Raw genomic sequence first — 17,201 nt, 5'->3', positions numbered from 1 at the left:
CTAATAAGTAATTAATGTTTCTGCATCAATAAAACAAAGAAACAGTTTTTCAGTTCTCATTTTTTTTCCATATATCTATGAAAGTTATATTTTCATGAATTAGAGATCACAATTTAACAAGTAAAAGAAACTATTTCAGTTATCTGGTAACATCAAATCTCTGTTCATTTCATCTTGCTATTAAATTTTAATTGATTTGTTTTATATTTTATTTCTTTATATAAATTGCCTTCAATAGGTAAATTAGAGGTAACACCCATTATTTATTAAAAGTGCTTTGTATTTTTAATGTGAGGGTTTACAGTTGTTATATATGCCTTCATATGCTGGGTAAAATAAATCAAATGTAAATTTAACTTTGATATTGCAAAATAATGTGATATGTTTTAAGACTGTCAAAGTCCAATGACATTACATCTTCTGTGGAATTGTTAAACTTGTCTTTATGACTATACCTAATAAGAGACTCAACTACTTTTTAAAAACATTTTTGGACCTAGTCCAAAGCTCTAAAATGTGCAATTTGTTGATTTGCCATTCTTTTGCATTGCACGATCAACGCTCAGAGTGTGCTTTCATTTTTAACAAAACGAAAGTAATTTCTGTCAAGTTAGCTAAACAGTGAAGAAAAAATAATGTGGTCATTGGCTACATTTTCCATTTTCTTCTACATCCGTCGCACCGATAACACATGTTTGCACACTCGAGAGTGAATGTTTTCAGTGACCTTGCCCATCTTTTCCTCTCTTTTCTCTGCAGATTCCACCCTAACACAAAATCCAGCTCTGGGTCATTCATTCTTGACAGCTAAGTGATGGGAATGGTAGATGTATGAGTATGCATATAAGTGGAGAGAGTAAAGACATAAATCACATAACAACAATGGAAGCATTATAAAACAATGTGTCACATGCTCCTCAAATGTATCAGCCTGTGTTTTCAAGCCTTATTTTCCTTAGAGGTATCTATAATATGCTTCCAAATATTTATAATTTTAGAAGTTTCGGCAATCTAAATGAAAAAGCTAAACAAGGTTAGTCTTTTATCAACGTGCCGTTTTTGGTTAATATACTTCACCTTGACAAGCAGGGACCGGCGCATCCCATGCGTGATACCCATAGGAAGACTTTCTGCACACAGCACTGCTTTTCCCGACAAGTCGGAATCCTCGATCACAGGCCCAGCGGACCACACTATTTAGCTGTCCTCCTGTTTGACTGATAATATATCCATGAGGCGGGGATTCTGGTGTACTACAGTAGAAAGCTTTTTTAAAAGAAAATAATAATCACTGTATAACTAATGAATAGAAACTCTTTACAATCCAGTTATAAAAATATAATAATACTAGTTTATAAAAACTGGTCAATTCAATTGCCATCTAGGTGAATTTTACTTCATATGGACCTCATATTATGTTCCATCCACTTGACAATCTATTGACATAAACATTAGGAGACATAACTATTTCTGGACTTTTTTATAATTCTTATTGTCACTGAAGATGTCTCCTAAGTTGAAATACATTATACTTTTGTAACACCCTGAAGGTTCAAAAGCTGTACAAATAGTTCATTGAATTTTGAAATGGTATTATTTCCTGCCGTTTGAAAGGCCTATATGCTACAGTTTGGGTAGCAATATTTTAAAGCATGTATCTACATGTCACTTTGAAATTATCTCCAGACACCTATGTCATGTTAGGGCATGCATTTCATTTTGGTGGATGTCTAAAATAGATCCCTCCACATTTCATAATCCTCTCTCCCAGTTTATTAAAGCGTTTCCATGCTGTCAAGAGTGCTTACATATGGTGATAAAAAATGCCAATAAAATAACACTTTTTTTATCTCCTGAAGTCTGAAATGTCAAAAGATAATGTCAACTGGCTTTTTCATATACATGTACTTTTGAGACTATTCAGCCTGGCAGGATCCATTTACCCTTTGAAACTTCAATGTATTCATCTGAGAAAAAATGAGACTTTAGGGGTAAACAGTAAGAAAGAGATGGACTTAGAATATATGTGTCATAACCTGTCATTTTCTAAAGGCAAAATATGTACTCAATGTGTCAAGTCGTTCTTAGGGCTAAAAATGATGTTTTTCATTATATTTATGTCCAACTTTGTCATGAAGATCAACATAAATAAGTCTTTAATATAGTCTTTAATACAGTGAATCTAATGCTTATAATTGTTAGATTTAAATGGTTTCCCTTTAAGTTATTATCGTCATTAAAAATAAAACTTAATGTTCTGACTTTTTAAATAGAGTCTGGGCACAGCTTTAATAAAAAGATACATATAAAGTTCATATGATAGAAACTTTGATTCAAATATGAAAAGTATTAAGGATGACTTGGGTACATATTTCAGTCTTTAAATATTTCTCCTTTGCATGCCTAATAATATTTCAAACAATAGATATCTATTATAGGATAAAAATTGTAAATATGCTATCATGTAATGTCAGTAGCAACTTACTTCTAATATGGAAAAGACACATTGTTGACAAACTATCATAGTTTTAAAATCAAAGTAGACAAAAAATATTATATTTCTGTATTATATACTATACATGCAAATTTATATAAATGAGTAAAATTCAACAGTTTATCTTTAAAACTAGCATCAAATTTCTTTAAATTTATGTCTACAATTGTGTCAGAATAATTTATAAAATATTTAAGAAAGCAATTTTCAGTAAGACTGATATGCCATGATCCGTGGCTTCAGGAGACATGATCTGAACACTAAAGAAAGAGATGACTGATTGGCTCTGAAGTGTTTTGTTCCTGAGCACATACCCATGGCCTCTGACATGACTTAGTGAAGTCGCTCAGTTGTGTCTGACTTTTTGCGACCCCATGGACTGTAGCCTACCAGGCTCCTTCATCCATGCAACTTTCAAGGCAAGAGTACTGGAGTGGGTTGTCATTTCCTTCTTCAGGGGACCTTCCTGACCCAGGGGTCGAACCTGGGTCTCCCGCATTGCAGGCAGATGCTCTACCCTCTGAGCCACCAGGGAAGCCCACCAGAGCAAGACTCAGTTTGCCCCACAGCCAGTCCCTCTGACACGACTTAGGATGGTAATAAACAAAAGGGATATAATCTTTGCATAATGGAAAACCATGTACATTTATTCAACAGGAATATTTTGGGCTCAGTATCAGTAGACTTCATAAACAGGAAGGCATATAGAAAAAGCTATCTCATCTTGATATTAAAAAGAATTTTCAGCCCTCATCTTTTTCACTATTAGTGAAAAGCAATGATGAAAAAACAATTTTTTTAAAACTAAAGGTTTTTAAGTGATATATTCATCATTTTGTATTTTAATATTTAAAATACTTTAGCAAGTATCATAAATCAGTGGGCAATGATGAAAACAAAGATTTTTACAATTGCATGTTTATCTTTTGTTTAAACTTATTAAAGGAGTTATTTATATATGAAATAGATCAGATACACACAATTGAGCAACACTATTATTTTTTGAGTGTTCAAGAGAAACTTCTCTTGGGAAAACAAGCACTTAAAGTATCAAAGTTTATAATTAAGTCATAAATACTTTAAGTGCTTTTAATTTTTCACAAATCATGTGAAAGATATAGTACTGTTTATCACTATAATAAGGAAACAGAGGGACAGAAATGTTATATAAATAACTCAAGAAACATCAATAGAGGAATCATGATTCAGTTTCATACCTAACTGAATAGTATCTGTGTCTGTGCTCCTTAATCACAACCATACTGAGGATGCAGGTGAGATCTGCACTGAAGTTATAAGTATCACATACCTATATATCTTATCCGGAAGCCTTTTTTGTTATTGCCATGATCTGCTGACCACTGAAGGAATACTTCATGACCATTGCTTGTTATGTTGAAAGCAGATGAATAATCCCCACTGAGTGAAACAAGCACTGGGCTTTGAATGTTTGGTCCTTCAGAGAGAAAATAATACAGTTTAGATATAACTGAGCGACTTATGCTTAGTATTTCACATGTTTAGAATAGTACTAAATATGGTGAAATTCATCCAGGACCAATTTACTTCATCAACAATAACTTAAACATAACATAACATGTTTGTTTATACATTTTAATTCCATAGCTAAAGCAGCTACAATTTATAACAGAATGATCAAGCTAAGTACAATACAGTACATAGGTAAGTTTGATGTTGCTACTTTCTGAAATTATCCAAAAGATAAAAAAAATCATATAGGCAGTTGTTTATATTGAAGGCCTGAATGTATACTTAAGCATTTGAATTGAATTTGTGAATATCCAGTAAACATAACCTATGGTTACCATCATACACCTGAAGAACATCAAATTCTTTTTCTGTCTGGAAGAATTCTACAAACATGCTGATGTTATATCCTTTTTCCACAGAAATGCTCCAGGCACACATTTGAAGATTTGGGTAACTGTCAGGATATCCAGGGCTCAATATGACTCCCGTAGAATCCAGGCGTAATTCATTGGCGGGACAGAGCACTGTCAGAAAAAATGTATCATTAGATAATGCTCAAATTTCAGACTTAGGTGAAAACTGCATTTTAAATCCTGCTTATTCTGTTTCTATGTTAAATAACAATAAAGGAAACAATACTTTGAACTATGTGTATAAAATGACAACTTGTATAATAAGCTTGCAGTTCAAAAAATGAAGCAATGTCCTAAAATTGTATGATATCAATTTCCTTTTTTTATTACATGGGAGACACATTTTCTTTCTGGATTAATAAATATAAATATATAGATAATTAAAAGACAAGGCATTTACTTCCTTCTCTATCTTTATATCATTTCCCTCTCTTTCTTCATCTTCTTATGTTCTTTTCCCTTTGCCTCTCTTATCTAAGTCCTTTTTTTCTTGACTTTTTCATTTGTCCTCAAACTTTCATTCACTCAGGTATGTGAGGACAGACAGGAAGTTGCCCTACCTCAGAGTATTCATTCCAGACAAAGCTACTTCTCTAATCTCAGAAATATGCTTAAACCATGAAGATTTAAAACAATTTGGGGTCACCAGTTACCTTTCCAGACCAAAAAGGTAAGACAAAGTATAAGCTGTTCATTTCATAACAATATATCAACTGCATCTCCAAAGTATAATACACTAGTAAATTATGGCAACATATGATTGCTCTTTAATCAAGTTAATAACTAAAAATAACTTGAGTTAATAAAATCTGCCATAAATTAATATACAGATATTTGAATTTTTACTATAGAATATACTATAGCTAATCTAAGAACAGTTTTCTTTCTTTTTTTTTTACTTCTATCTCTCTTATTGAATCTGAGATGTCTGCATCTTGGATGTGATTTCAAAATGAAAAAGTAACAATTCAACAAATAGTATTGGATCATTCTCAGTCTAAAAAGAGAAATCTGATGTTTTCTTTTTACAAAGTGGAAATAGGTAAAATAAACAAATGAACAAATGAAGAAATTTTAAGGTTAGAAATGGAATGGAAAAAAAAATTGAGTCAAGATGAAGATTAATGAATATATAGCTATGGCATATTGAAATAAAGGATATAGATAATTAAAAGATATGACAAGTAAGTTTTAAGAAAAGGGTTATGTTGTGTGTGCCCAGCTACTGATATTTAATACTTCCGAAATATTTAGCTAGGTGAGTGACTGTGTTATTGAACATGTCAGCCCCTCACTAAAAACCATTCAGCTTTGAAGGAGCTTTGAAGGCTCCTTCAAAGCCTTCAAGGTTAGTCCCTGCATGCCTCTCCATCTTTGTTTTCTGCTATTCCTCCTCTGAAACAGAATGCTCCAAACATACTGGATAACCTATAATTTTCTCAATTTAGCATATCTGTTAGTTCTTCTCTTTCAAATGTCCTCGTCTGATACACTTGAAATATTTGGGCACCTCAAAACCCAGACCAAGTCTCACCCTCTGTGAAATACTTCCTGAATCTCTCCTCCATCAGTCCAAGCAGAACTGCTTATTTCCTTCTCGGTGCCTCTTAATATACGCTTCTATTATTGCAGTTAGTTAATTTTATGGCTATAATTTCTTGGCTTTTTAAACTTTCTTCTTAGGCTATTGTTACAGAAAAGCAAGTATATGTCTTAATAGTCCCAATGTTTTCGACTGAACAATTATTTCATATTACATTTGAAAAACAGAGACAATTTGATATAACTTACTGTAAATACAAAAATTAACCTATTCTCATACTAACCAACATAAAGCAAGAATATACTGTTAAGCACTTTCTGTGTATTATATCACTTATTTGCCACCACAACTTTAAGAAGTGTTTACAGTTTTTCCCCTTTATACATGTTTTGGTTGCTAAGTCATGTCTGACTCTGAAATCCCATGGACTGTAGCCCACCAAGATCTTCCATCCATGCAATTTTCCAGACAAGAATACTGGAGTGGGTTGCCATTTCCTCCTCCAGGGGAACTTCCAACCCAGGAATCAAACCTATGCCTCATACATTGGCAGGCGGATTGTTTATTGTTGAGCCACCAGGGAAGCCTTAGTCACCTATTATATTTTATTTACATTAAACCCTTTGAAGAACATCATATTTAGAAATGCTTTCCATGTTTTAAGTGTGATATAAAGAACTAACGAGGATCCAGGGAGGAATAACAAAAGTGATGTAGCCTCTTTTAGGAGAAGTGAAAAAGTAAAATAATTTAAAATAGATTATTAATAAAAACAGTATTATTGGTTACAACAGATTCCAAATGAATAACAGTTTTTTAGCAGGACTGTGAATTAATTCAATTGAAGAAAAAAAATATTTTTTTGGCCATACTGTGTGGCAGGATATCATTTCCCCAGATCAAACCTCTTTCCCCTTGCATTAGGAACATGGAATCTTAACCACTGGACCCAGGAAGTCCCTAAACAAATATCTAAACTCAGAATTTTTGCTAAAGTGCTAGGTCAATTAATTAATATAATAACTCTGTATAAACTCATTCTGAGAGATAATTAACTTTAGCTAGTACCCATGGTATTATTATGGAGCAAACATTGATTGTCTCCTTTTTTGTACTCTCCACAGAAGATAAAATAGGAGGAGATGCACTTACTACAGGAAATTCTGATTTTAGAAATAAGATATTGAAAGTCTTGAGATATGAGGGACTCAAATAACAAAGTTAACAAAATTGTTTTTTTTTAATTAAAAATAATGCTGAATTTGGATCTAGATATAAATAAGAAATATTGCTCTCCAAGAGCTCACAATTAAGTTATATATTGGGTCAAGGAAGAAACCTTGACATGTAATTGCTTGTTCATTCAGGAATACAGGTGATAAACTTCAGAATTAACAACCAACCCTAAGATGGCCTACAAAATCATTGATTAAGATCAAGGGAAATTCTTATACTGGTGCTGGTTATACCTCCAAACTCATCTTTTCTTTCTTGATGCTTTGAGAGCCCTTATCTTCTAAGACTGAGGACTCCACAGAAGTAGAAAAATCAGACATTTCTTCCTACTGACAGCATGTTTGAAATAATAAACAGAATTTTTGTTTTATCATTAGAAGAGTTAAGATACTACATGGAAAATTGATTTCTATTTCTTAGAAATAAACCCCAGTGAAGGAAGCAATTCAAGAAAATCTGGGGAGGGATAATCAAAATCAATTTTACTCAAGCTAACCAATATTTATAATTAATTACTATGTAAAAGAAAGAAAGAGAAGCCATTCAGCTGGGTCCAACTCTTTGCGGCCCCATGGACTGTAGCCTGACAGGCTCCTCCATCCATAGGCTTTTCCAGGCAAGAAGACTGGAGTGGGTTGTCAGGTGTATTAGGCACTATTATGGCCCTAAGAGCTACACAAGTTAATAATACATGATTCCTGAACATCAAAATCCCAGTACACCATTCAAGATCCATCATGGTCTTGTCCTTGTAACACTGAATTCCTTGAAGTCTGCATTTCACCATCTTTCATTTCTGTGTCTTTGCATATACCTCTGTTTCTTGGCTAACTCTTTTGCTAGCTCAGTTCTACCAAAGTAAGTATCATTTGTTATTCAGAACCCATGACTAAGGGAGTAATGCCTCCATCAAGCTTTCCCTCTCATATAAACAGTTTAAAATTATGATTCTACGTTACTGCTGTATGCTCCAGTTATATGGCTGTCATATTCCTTACACCATTTTGCTTTCAAGCAGGGACCATTTGCAACTTTTCTTTTGTTTTTTCCCTTAGATCTTCATTCTTAATATGTGCTCAATAAAGTTTAATGATTCTAGTGGTTAGAACAAAAGCTACTTGAAATCCACATTGGAACCTTTATTTAAAATGGTTTCTCTTGCTTTCTATCTCCACTTCTAAACCTCACAGCAAAAATAATTTAAATAAGTTGAACTGACTATGGGATAGACTAGAAAAATTAAACCTTGGATGAATAAACAATGTTTAGTTAAATCTGATAAATAATAGAATGAAAAACACCATATATGAGTAATATAATTTTTAAATTACTGTCAGTTAAATATATAATAATTGTATAAAATAGAGTTTTCTCAATTTTGTTAGTACTGAATTAAACATAAAACAAATACTTAGAAATAAATAATCATAACAATTGGTACCTTGACAAACGGGAGGTGCTCCATCCATCTGGAGTCGTTCTCCTAATCTGCATGTCAGAATTGCATTACCAACCAAAGTAAATCCTGGAAGACACTGATATCTAATAATATCACCTATTGAAAAAACAGGCAGAAAGGGCTTCAGATAAGCACCAAGGTAATGGTTAAAATAAACAGATAGTTCAGTTATAAAATCTGAATATCTTTTCTTTCAGTCATTTTCAATCAATATAAAAATTCTATTAGTTGTAAGCAGTGATGATATTCAAAATATTAAACTACTAGTAAGTCATGAGCACTGACCAATTGGAAGTGAAGCCAAGAATAAATACCAGTAAAACTGGTACTGGAGCAATCTGATTATATATAAGCAATAGTGGTAAGGAAATAATCTGGTTGGTACAGGTAAGATATTCATTAAAAGTATATCAAGCAGTTAAAAGGATTCCTAGTTACTGCTATCAAGATTAGATTCACATTGGTCATTGATATTTTCTTACATTTCTCAACCAAAACTAATATTAATAGATAATAATGATAAACTTTATTTTGTTACATTAAGATGCATTATTTTCTTACATAATTTTTCAAACTATGAGATATTATTGAGGTTACATTTCCAATCAACTTTAAAAGGACTTTATTTTTGATCACATGGAACATAATGAGTTATTTTCAAGGATATGGAAATCAAACGTCATCTAATACAACCTGCATATCATTTATTATACATATCAAGTTTATGCCTGAATTTGAAGAACAATAGTTAAGACTACAGTGTTGGAAGGTAGCAAAATATTAATTTGGAAATAACTACCAGAATAGTTATATGGCTCAGATTCCTGTACTGTTTTCTAACTGTACATTCTAAAAATACAGAATTTTTTTTTCTTACCTAACATTCCCTTGCCTCTTTTCACTGTTTTCCATTCTTACAAATTCTAAACAATCCCCATCAATCCAGGGAAAGAAGGTTTAAGACAGGCTGCTACTATTCTTTATTTTTATTGATTTTAAGCAAAAATTTGTTAACAGTGTGTTTTCTTTGAAAGTAATTTAAGACACTTTACCTATTTCAAATTCATCATCTTCTGTCAAAATTTCAGCATTAGGTACGGGTGGTGGAGGCTGACACACTCTTAGTTGATAGGCTGTAAAAATAGATAATGCTTATTCTTTCTCTGTACAGCTATATATATATCCACATATGTGAAAAAAAAAACAAAATTACAAAAGGTTTATTTATAAGAATAAAAATAAATGGTAGAATTTATCAACTTTTAACCATTTATTTAAAAAAATGCTACAATATTAAGGATGAATTAATCATTCCTTCTGGAGTAGGGAAAGGCTACCTGGAGAAGAGAAAGACTACCCACTCCAGTATTCTTGCCTGGAAAATGCCCATGGACGGAGGAGCTTGGCGAACTTCAGTACATGGGGTTGCAAAGAGTTGGACACAAATGAGCGACAAAGAACAATTACTCCTTAAATAGTTTTCTACACTAATCCTTCTTATTTCTCACCCTCATTCTAGTCCTTCTGATTATATACTTCCATTTTTGTGTGATCACTGTTTGGAATTATATACTCATGTCAGTTTATGTGCTAACACCAATCTTTCCAAGGTTCATCACCAAATTCCCTGCATCTAGCAAAGTGCCTAGCATTTAGTCATAATTGCAAACAAGTGCCCAATGAGTACTCCATTCCAAGAAATATTATAAACATCTTACTTATATTAACTCTACTAACCCTCACAAAAACTATATTACTTAATTTCTGTACCTAATCTATAATTATTCCCATTTGAAAAAAGAAAATTGCTAAAAGAATTAAGAATGTGTCCAACTACTATAGCTACAGAATGTCAGAGAAGGGATTTGAACACAGACAGTGTGGTTCCAGAGCTTCCTTTCACCAAACTAGATTAGTATGTTTACAAGTTAAGTGCAAGTTCAGTGGCTCAGTTGTGACCGATTCTTTGTGACTCCATGGACTGCAGCACAGCAGACGCCCCTGTCCATCACCAATTCTCGGAGTTTATCCAAACTCATGTCCATTCAGTTGGTGATGCCATCCAACCATCTCATTCTCACTCATCCCCTTCTCCTCCTGCCTTCAATCATTCACAGCATCAGGGTCTTTTCAAATGAGTCAGTTCTTCCCATCAGGTGGCCAGAGTATTGAAGTTTCAGCTTCAGCACCAGTCCTTCCAATGAATATTTAGGACTGATTTCCCTTAGGATGGATTGGTTGGATTTCCTTGTAGTCCAAGGGACTCTCAAGAGTCTTCTCCAACACCACAGTTCAAAAGCATCAATTCTTCAGTGCTCAGTCTTCTTTACAGTCCAACTCTCACATCCATACATGACCACTGGAAAAACTATAGCTTTGAATAGATGGATTTTTCTTGGCAAAGTAATGTCTCTATTTTTTAATATGTTGTCTAGGTTGTTCATAACTTTTCTTCCAATGAGCAAGCATCTATTATTTCATGGCTGTGGTCACCATCTGCAGAAATTTTGGAGCCACCAAAAATAAAGTCAGCCACTGTTTCCATTGTTTCCCCATCTATTTGCCATGAAGTGATGGGACTGGATGCCATGATCTTAGTTTTCTGAATGTTGAGTTTTAAGACAACTTTTCCATTATCCTCTTTCACTTTCATCAAGACGCTCTTTAGTTTTTCTTCACTTTCTGCCATAGGGGTGGTGTCATCTGCAGTAACCTCATCTGAGGTTACTGATATTTCTCCCAGCAATCTTGATTCCAGTTTGTGCTTCATCCAGCCCAGCGTTTCTCATGATGTACTCTGCATATAAGTTAAATAAGCAAGGTGACATTATATAGCCTTGACATACTCCTTTTTCTATTTGGAAACAGTCTGTTGCTCCATGACCAGTTCTAACTGTTGCTTCCTGACCTGCACACAAATTTCTCAAGAGGCAGATCAGGTGGTCTGATATTCCATCTCTTTCAGAACTTTCCACAGTTTGTTGTGATCCACACGGTCAAAGGCTTTGGCATTGTCAATAAAGCAGAAATAGACATTCTTCTGGAACTCTCTTGCTTTTCTGATAATCCAACAAATGTTGGCAATTTGATCTCTAGTTCCTCTGCTGTCCCCAAATCCAGTTTGAACATCTGGAAATTCATGGTTCATGTATTGTTGAAGCCTGGCTGGGAGAATTTTGAGCATTACTTGACGAGTGTGTGAGATGAGGGCAATTATGTGGTGTTTTGAGCAATCTTTGGCATTGCCTTTCTTTGGACCTGGAATGAAAACTGACCTTTTCCTTCCTGTGACCACTGCTGAGTTTTCCAAACTTGCTGGCCTATTAAGTGCACCACTTTCACAGAATCATCTTTTAAGATTTGAAACAGCTCAACTGGAATTCCATCACCTCCACTAGTTTTCTTTGTAATGATGCTTCCTAAGACCCACTTGACTCTACATTCCAGGATATCTGGCTCTAGTTGATGATCACACCATCGTGATTATCTGGGTCCTGAAGAAATTTTTTGTAGTTCTTCTGTGTATTCTTGCAACCTCTTCTTAATATCTTCTGCTTCTGTTAGGTTCATATCATTTCTGTCCTTTATTGTGCCCATCTTTGCATGAAATATTCCTTTGGTGTCTCTAATTTTCTTGAAGAGAGCTCTAGTCTTTGCCATTCTATTTTTTTCCTCTAATTCTTTGCCTTGATCACCAAGGAAGGCATTCTTATTTCTCATTGCTATTCTTTGGAACTCTGCATTCAAATGGGTATATCTTTCCTTTTTGCCTTTGCCTTTAGCTTCTCTTCTTTTCTCAGTTATTTGTGAGGCCTCCTCAGACAACCAATTTTCCTTTTTGCATTTCTTTTCCTTGGGGATGATCTTGATCCCTGCTTCTCATACAATGGCATGAACCTCCATCCATAGATCTGCAGGCACTCTGTCTAGCTATCTAATCCCTTGAATCTATTTGTCACCCCCACTGTATAATTGTAAGAGATTTGATTTAAGTCATACCTGAATGGTCTAGTGGTTTTTCCTGTTTTCTTGGAAATAAGTCAGAATTTGACAATAAGGAGTTCATGTTCTGAGCCACAGTAAGCTCCAGGTCTTGTTTTTGCTGACTTTATAGAGGTTCTCCATCTTCGGCTGCAAAGAATATAATCAATCTGATTTCGGTATTGACCATCTGGTTATGTCCACGTATACAGTCTTCTCTTGTGTTGCTGAAAGAGGCTGTTCACTATGACCGGTGCGTTCTCTTGACAAAATTCTATTAGCCTTTGCCCTGCTTCATTCCGTCCCCCAAGGCAAAATTTGCCTGTTACTCCAGGTGTTTCTTGATTTCCTACTTTTGCATTCCAGTCCCTTATAATGAAAAGGACATCTTTTTTGGGTGTTAGTTCTAAAAGGTCTTATTGGTCTTCATAGAACCATTCAACCACAGCTTCTTCTGTGTTATTGACTGGAACAGAGACTTGGATTACTGGTGATATTGAATGGTTTGACTTGGAAAGTAACAATCATTCTGTCATTTTTGAGACTGCATACAAGTACTGAATTTTGGACTCTTTTGTTGACTATGATGACTATTCCATTTCTTCCAAGGGATTCCTGCCCACAGTAGTAGATATAATGGTCATCTGAGTTAAATTCATTCATTCCAGTCCATTTCACTGATTCCTAAAATGTCAAAATTCACTCTTGCCATCTCCTGTTTGACCACTTCCAATTTGCCTTGATTCATGGACCTAATATTCCAGGTTCCTATGCACCATTGCTCTTTACAGCTTTGGACTATACTTCCATCACCAGTTGCATCCACAACTGGGTCTTATTTCTGCTTTGGTTCCATCTCTTCCTTCTTTCTGGAGTTAGTTCTCCACTGATATCTAGTAGCATCTTTGGTATCTACCAACCTGGGGAGTTCATCTTTCAGTGTCATATCTTTTCACACTGTTCATGGAGTTGTCAAGGCAAGAATACTGAAGTAGTTTGCCATTCCCTTCTCCAGTGGACCACATTTTGTCAGAACTCTCCACCATGACCCATCCATCTTGGGTGGCCCTATAGGGCATGGCTCATAGTTTCATTGAGTTAGACAAGGCTGTGGTCCATGTGATCAGATTGGTTAGTTTTCTGTGATTGTGGTTTTTAATCTGTCTGCCCTCTGATGGAGAAGGATAAGAGGTTTATGGAAGCTTCCTGATGGGAGAGACTGACTGAGGGGAAATTGGGTCTTGTTCTGAAGGGCAGGGCCATGATTAGTAAATCTTTATACCAATTTTCTGTTGATGGGTGGGGCTGTGCCCTCTCCCTGTTATTTACCTGCTGCCAAACTATTGTGGATGTAATAAAGATAATGGTGGCCTCCTTCAAAATGTCCCATGCACACACTGCTACAGTCAGTGCCCCCAACCCTGTTGCAGGCCACCGCTGACCCACACCTCTGCTGGAGACTGCTGGACACTCACAGGCAAGTTAAATCTTATATTTCTAATTTTCTACATCATTTGAACCAGTCATCCCATTATATTAGGTTCCTATTTGAAGTAAGTTAAAAGCCACTGAAAAAAGGTCTATATGAATCTAAGTATCATGACTACTGGCCCCTGATGATATCTATATCACAGTCAATTTACTTGATTAGAGACCATTTTCACTAGTTGTTTTCAAAAAATGTAATATGCTATGATCAATTCAAGAAACACATTTTCTGTCATTAAAACATTTGAAGAAAAATGTATTGTGTATGCTTAATTTTATTACTTAAACTTAGGAGTTAAATTCTTTATGTTGGCTTTCCCAGGTGGCTCAGCAATAAAGAATCCACCAGCAATGCATGAGTTGTGGGTTCAACCCCTGAGTCAGGAAGAGCTACTGGAAGAGGAAATGGCAAACCACTCCAGTACTCTTGCCAGGAAAAATTCTATGAACACGGGAGCCTGGTGTTCCTGACTGTCCATGAGTCAGACGTGAATGAGCAAATTTTCCATTTCCAAGTTCTTGATAAACCTAAATATGAATATAAAAATTATGATGTTTAAAAGACATAGTAACTTGTCCATGATCACACAACTAGCACAGGGTTTATCCAGAATTCCAGCCTATGTCCTCTAACTCCAAAGCCCATAATATCTTCAATATCAGCCCTATTGTGAGAGTATTATGAGAATTCTGAGGAACATCAACTAGACCAGTTAAGGAAAACTCTAATAAAAAGAGATTAAATGACATAAATTTTAAAGGATGAGTGAGATTTTTCCAGTGCTGAAGGGTAATCGTGGGCAGAAGAACATTCCAGATGGTGGAGGAAACACGGGTAATAATTACAATTATCAAGGTAAAAGGTAGTTGTGAGAAATGCCAGAGAGGTAAGAGAAAGGGGAGTAGAAGATATAGAGAGCCCAACGGGATATAATACTTATGAGACTGTTTCAGAGGACAGTATTTTATCTATTAATATCTTACTTGAGAAAGAGATCAACTCAGAAGTTAGAGACGTGTAGAGATATCTGTATGTGTATTATTTTACTTTTGTTTGCCTGTAAAGTTTTTTGTTTTTTTTTTTAACTTCAAGCTAATCTTCTTGAGTTTTTCCAGTAGTCATGTATGGATTGAGAGTCAGACTATTAAGAAAGTTGAGTGCCAGAGAATTGATGCTTTTGAACTATGGTGTTGAAGACTCTTGAGAGTCCCCTGAACTGCAAGGAGATCCAACCAGTCCATCCTAAAGGAAATCAGTCCTGAACATTCATTGGAAAGACTGATGTTGAAGCTGAAACTCCAGTACTTTGGCCACCTGATGCGAAGAGCTAATTCATTTGAAAAGACCCTGATGCTGGGAAAGATTGAAGGTGGGAGGAGAAGGAGACGACAGAGGATGAGATGGTTGGATGGCATCACTAACTCAGTGGACATGAGTTTGGGTAAACTCCAAGAGTTGGTGATGGACAGGGAGGCCTGGTGTGCTGTAGTCGATGGGGTCGCAAAGAGTTGGACACGACTGAGTGACCAAACTGAACTGAATCTTCTTGAGGCAAGAGGCAGATGGGGCCTTCCAGGGTAAAGTAATCGGAGATTCATCCTTGTGGACCAAAACTCCTAGAGGAAAATAGCAGGACAATTAAGAGAGGAGGTTGGGTCCTGCACAGAATATATATTCCTTATTTCAAAGTCAGGTCTCTCTGACCACACATGCTCAGAAAAGCTCCTTGGAGGTCAAAGGGGACTGATGCCAACTAATGCCAGGCTACCTACAAACCTCTTTCATAGACTCTAGTTTGACTAAGAGATGCATGCACACACATGGAGGATCTTGAGATATACCAAATATGGACTGTGATTGGCCAAATGAAAATGAATGGCTAAAGGAAACCCAGAAGAAATAGACCATAAAAAGTAATTCAAACTGCTACAAGGGGGTGACTTGGGGATTCTCCCTCTAAGACTGCCCGTGTGCCTCTATCCACTGTACTCTTTAGTATTTACTCTTCAGGTCTACTGTTCTCTTTTTCTTCTTAATACATACTTACTTCACCACTTTCCTTCTTTGTGGAAATTCTCTGCAAAGCTGAAAGGCTAGGGCCCTTGTCACTGACCACTGGACTAGTTGATCGAATCTTATGCATCTACCACCACAATGTGGCCCCAGTCTCTGACTGGGAACCCAAACACCCCTCCAAGTTGCAGTGAAGAGGAAAAGTCAAAGTTTTACATAAACTCCTGCTTGTTCTGCCTCTGTAACTCAGCTTGCTTCTTGCAAGCTGACCTGGATCACGTAGGTCATGAAGTCTCAGAAAGTGGGGACTTACAATACTAGGAAGTGGTATTGTATTGAGCTTATCTCACTCACCCTTGTGCTGTTCTTTGCAATTGCCCAGCCCCTGCAAACCTGTTTAATCATGCCTGTCTGTGTAAAGGTCAGGCATCCCCCTTTGAATCTTGACTTCTGTTCCCACACCCGTGAAACCCCTTAGTTTAAACCAGTCTATTAGCAGCTAGTGTTGCCCATTATAGTCTGTCTACAAAAACTCTGTAACCCCTTTGTTTGGGGCTCAGAGCTTGGAGTGTTAACTCCTCTGGACCTGCCAGGGTAACAAACCTGAGTTCTCCAACTCTCCCAGTGTGGTGTTTAGTTTCTCAATTGCTGGTTTCTGCAACAGTAGCAAGCTGAAGCCACCTGACATCATTCTGAGCTCTTCACTGCCCACTTCCCCTTACCCTTTACTCTTTTTTTTCTAATCACAGAAGTCTATTTTGTGGTACATGCAATCATGAGTTGTTTTAACCTTTATTATCTTTCATTTATTAGTTTACTTTTTCACTGATGATAGCTACATCTAGGCTTTAAGATATGAGGGAGGAGAATGTTTATTTGTCTTTTTCACAATTTAGTAATTAGTGCCTATGATTTTGTTTATGATCTAACAAATACTTGCTAAATAATACACAAACATAGGTTTCCTCAGGGAGTCTTGTAACAAATAGTCTTCCCTAAGATGACTCTAACTCTAAAATTTTAAATGGCGATGAAATAGAGGTAATTGTGGGTCAGAGTGCTAGAGAATGGGATCTGAACAG

The 17,201-nt window shown here is 35.7% G+C and overlaps 1 protein-coding gene across 5 annotated transcripts in view; it reads right to left on the bottom strand.

The window, feature by feature from the left end:
- Positions 1-17,201, bottom strand: part of CSMD3 (CUB and Sushi multiple domains 3) — a 1,331,483-nt gene that overhangs the window by 90,932 nt on the left and 1,223,350 nt on the right. For all 5 annotated transcript variants that reach the window (XM_070477231.1, XM_070477232.1, XM_070477233.1 and 2 more), the window contains 5 exons: positions 9,689-9,769; positions 8,619-8,732; positions 4,321-4,509; positions 3,804-3,950; positions 1,078-1,266 (listed from right to left, as the gene is read on the bottom strand). In XM_070477231.1, coding sequence (XP_070333332.1) covers positions 1,078-1,266; positions 3,804-3,950; positions 4,321-4,509; positions 8,619-8,732; positions 9,689-9,769 — 720 coding nt within the window. The remainder of the gene's footprint in view (positions 1-1,077; positions 1,267-3,803; positions 3,951-4,320; positions 4,510-8,618; positions 8,733-9,688; positions 9,770-17,201) is intronic.

The sequence above is a fragment of the Odocoileus virginianus genome, chromosome 15, assembly GCF_023699985.2.
Source record: "Odocoileus virginianus isolate 20LAN1187 ecotype Illinois chromosome 15, Ovbor_1.2, whole genome shotgun sequence".
Taxonomy (NCBI): domain Eukaryota; kingdom Metazoa; phylum Chordata; class Mammalia; order Artiodactyla; family Cervidae; genus Odocoileus; species Odocoileus virginianus.
This window is presented reverse-complemented; position numbering and strand designations above follow the sequence as displayed.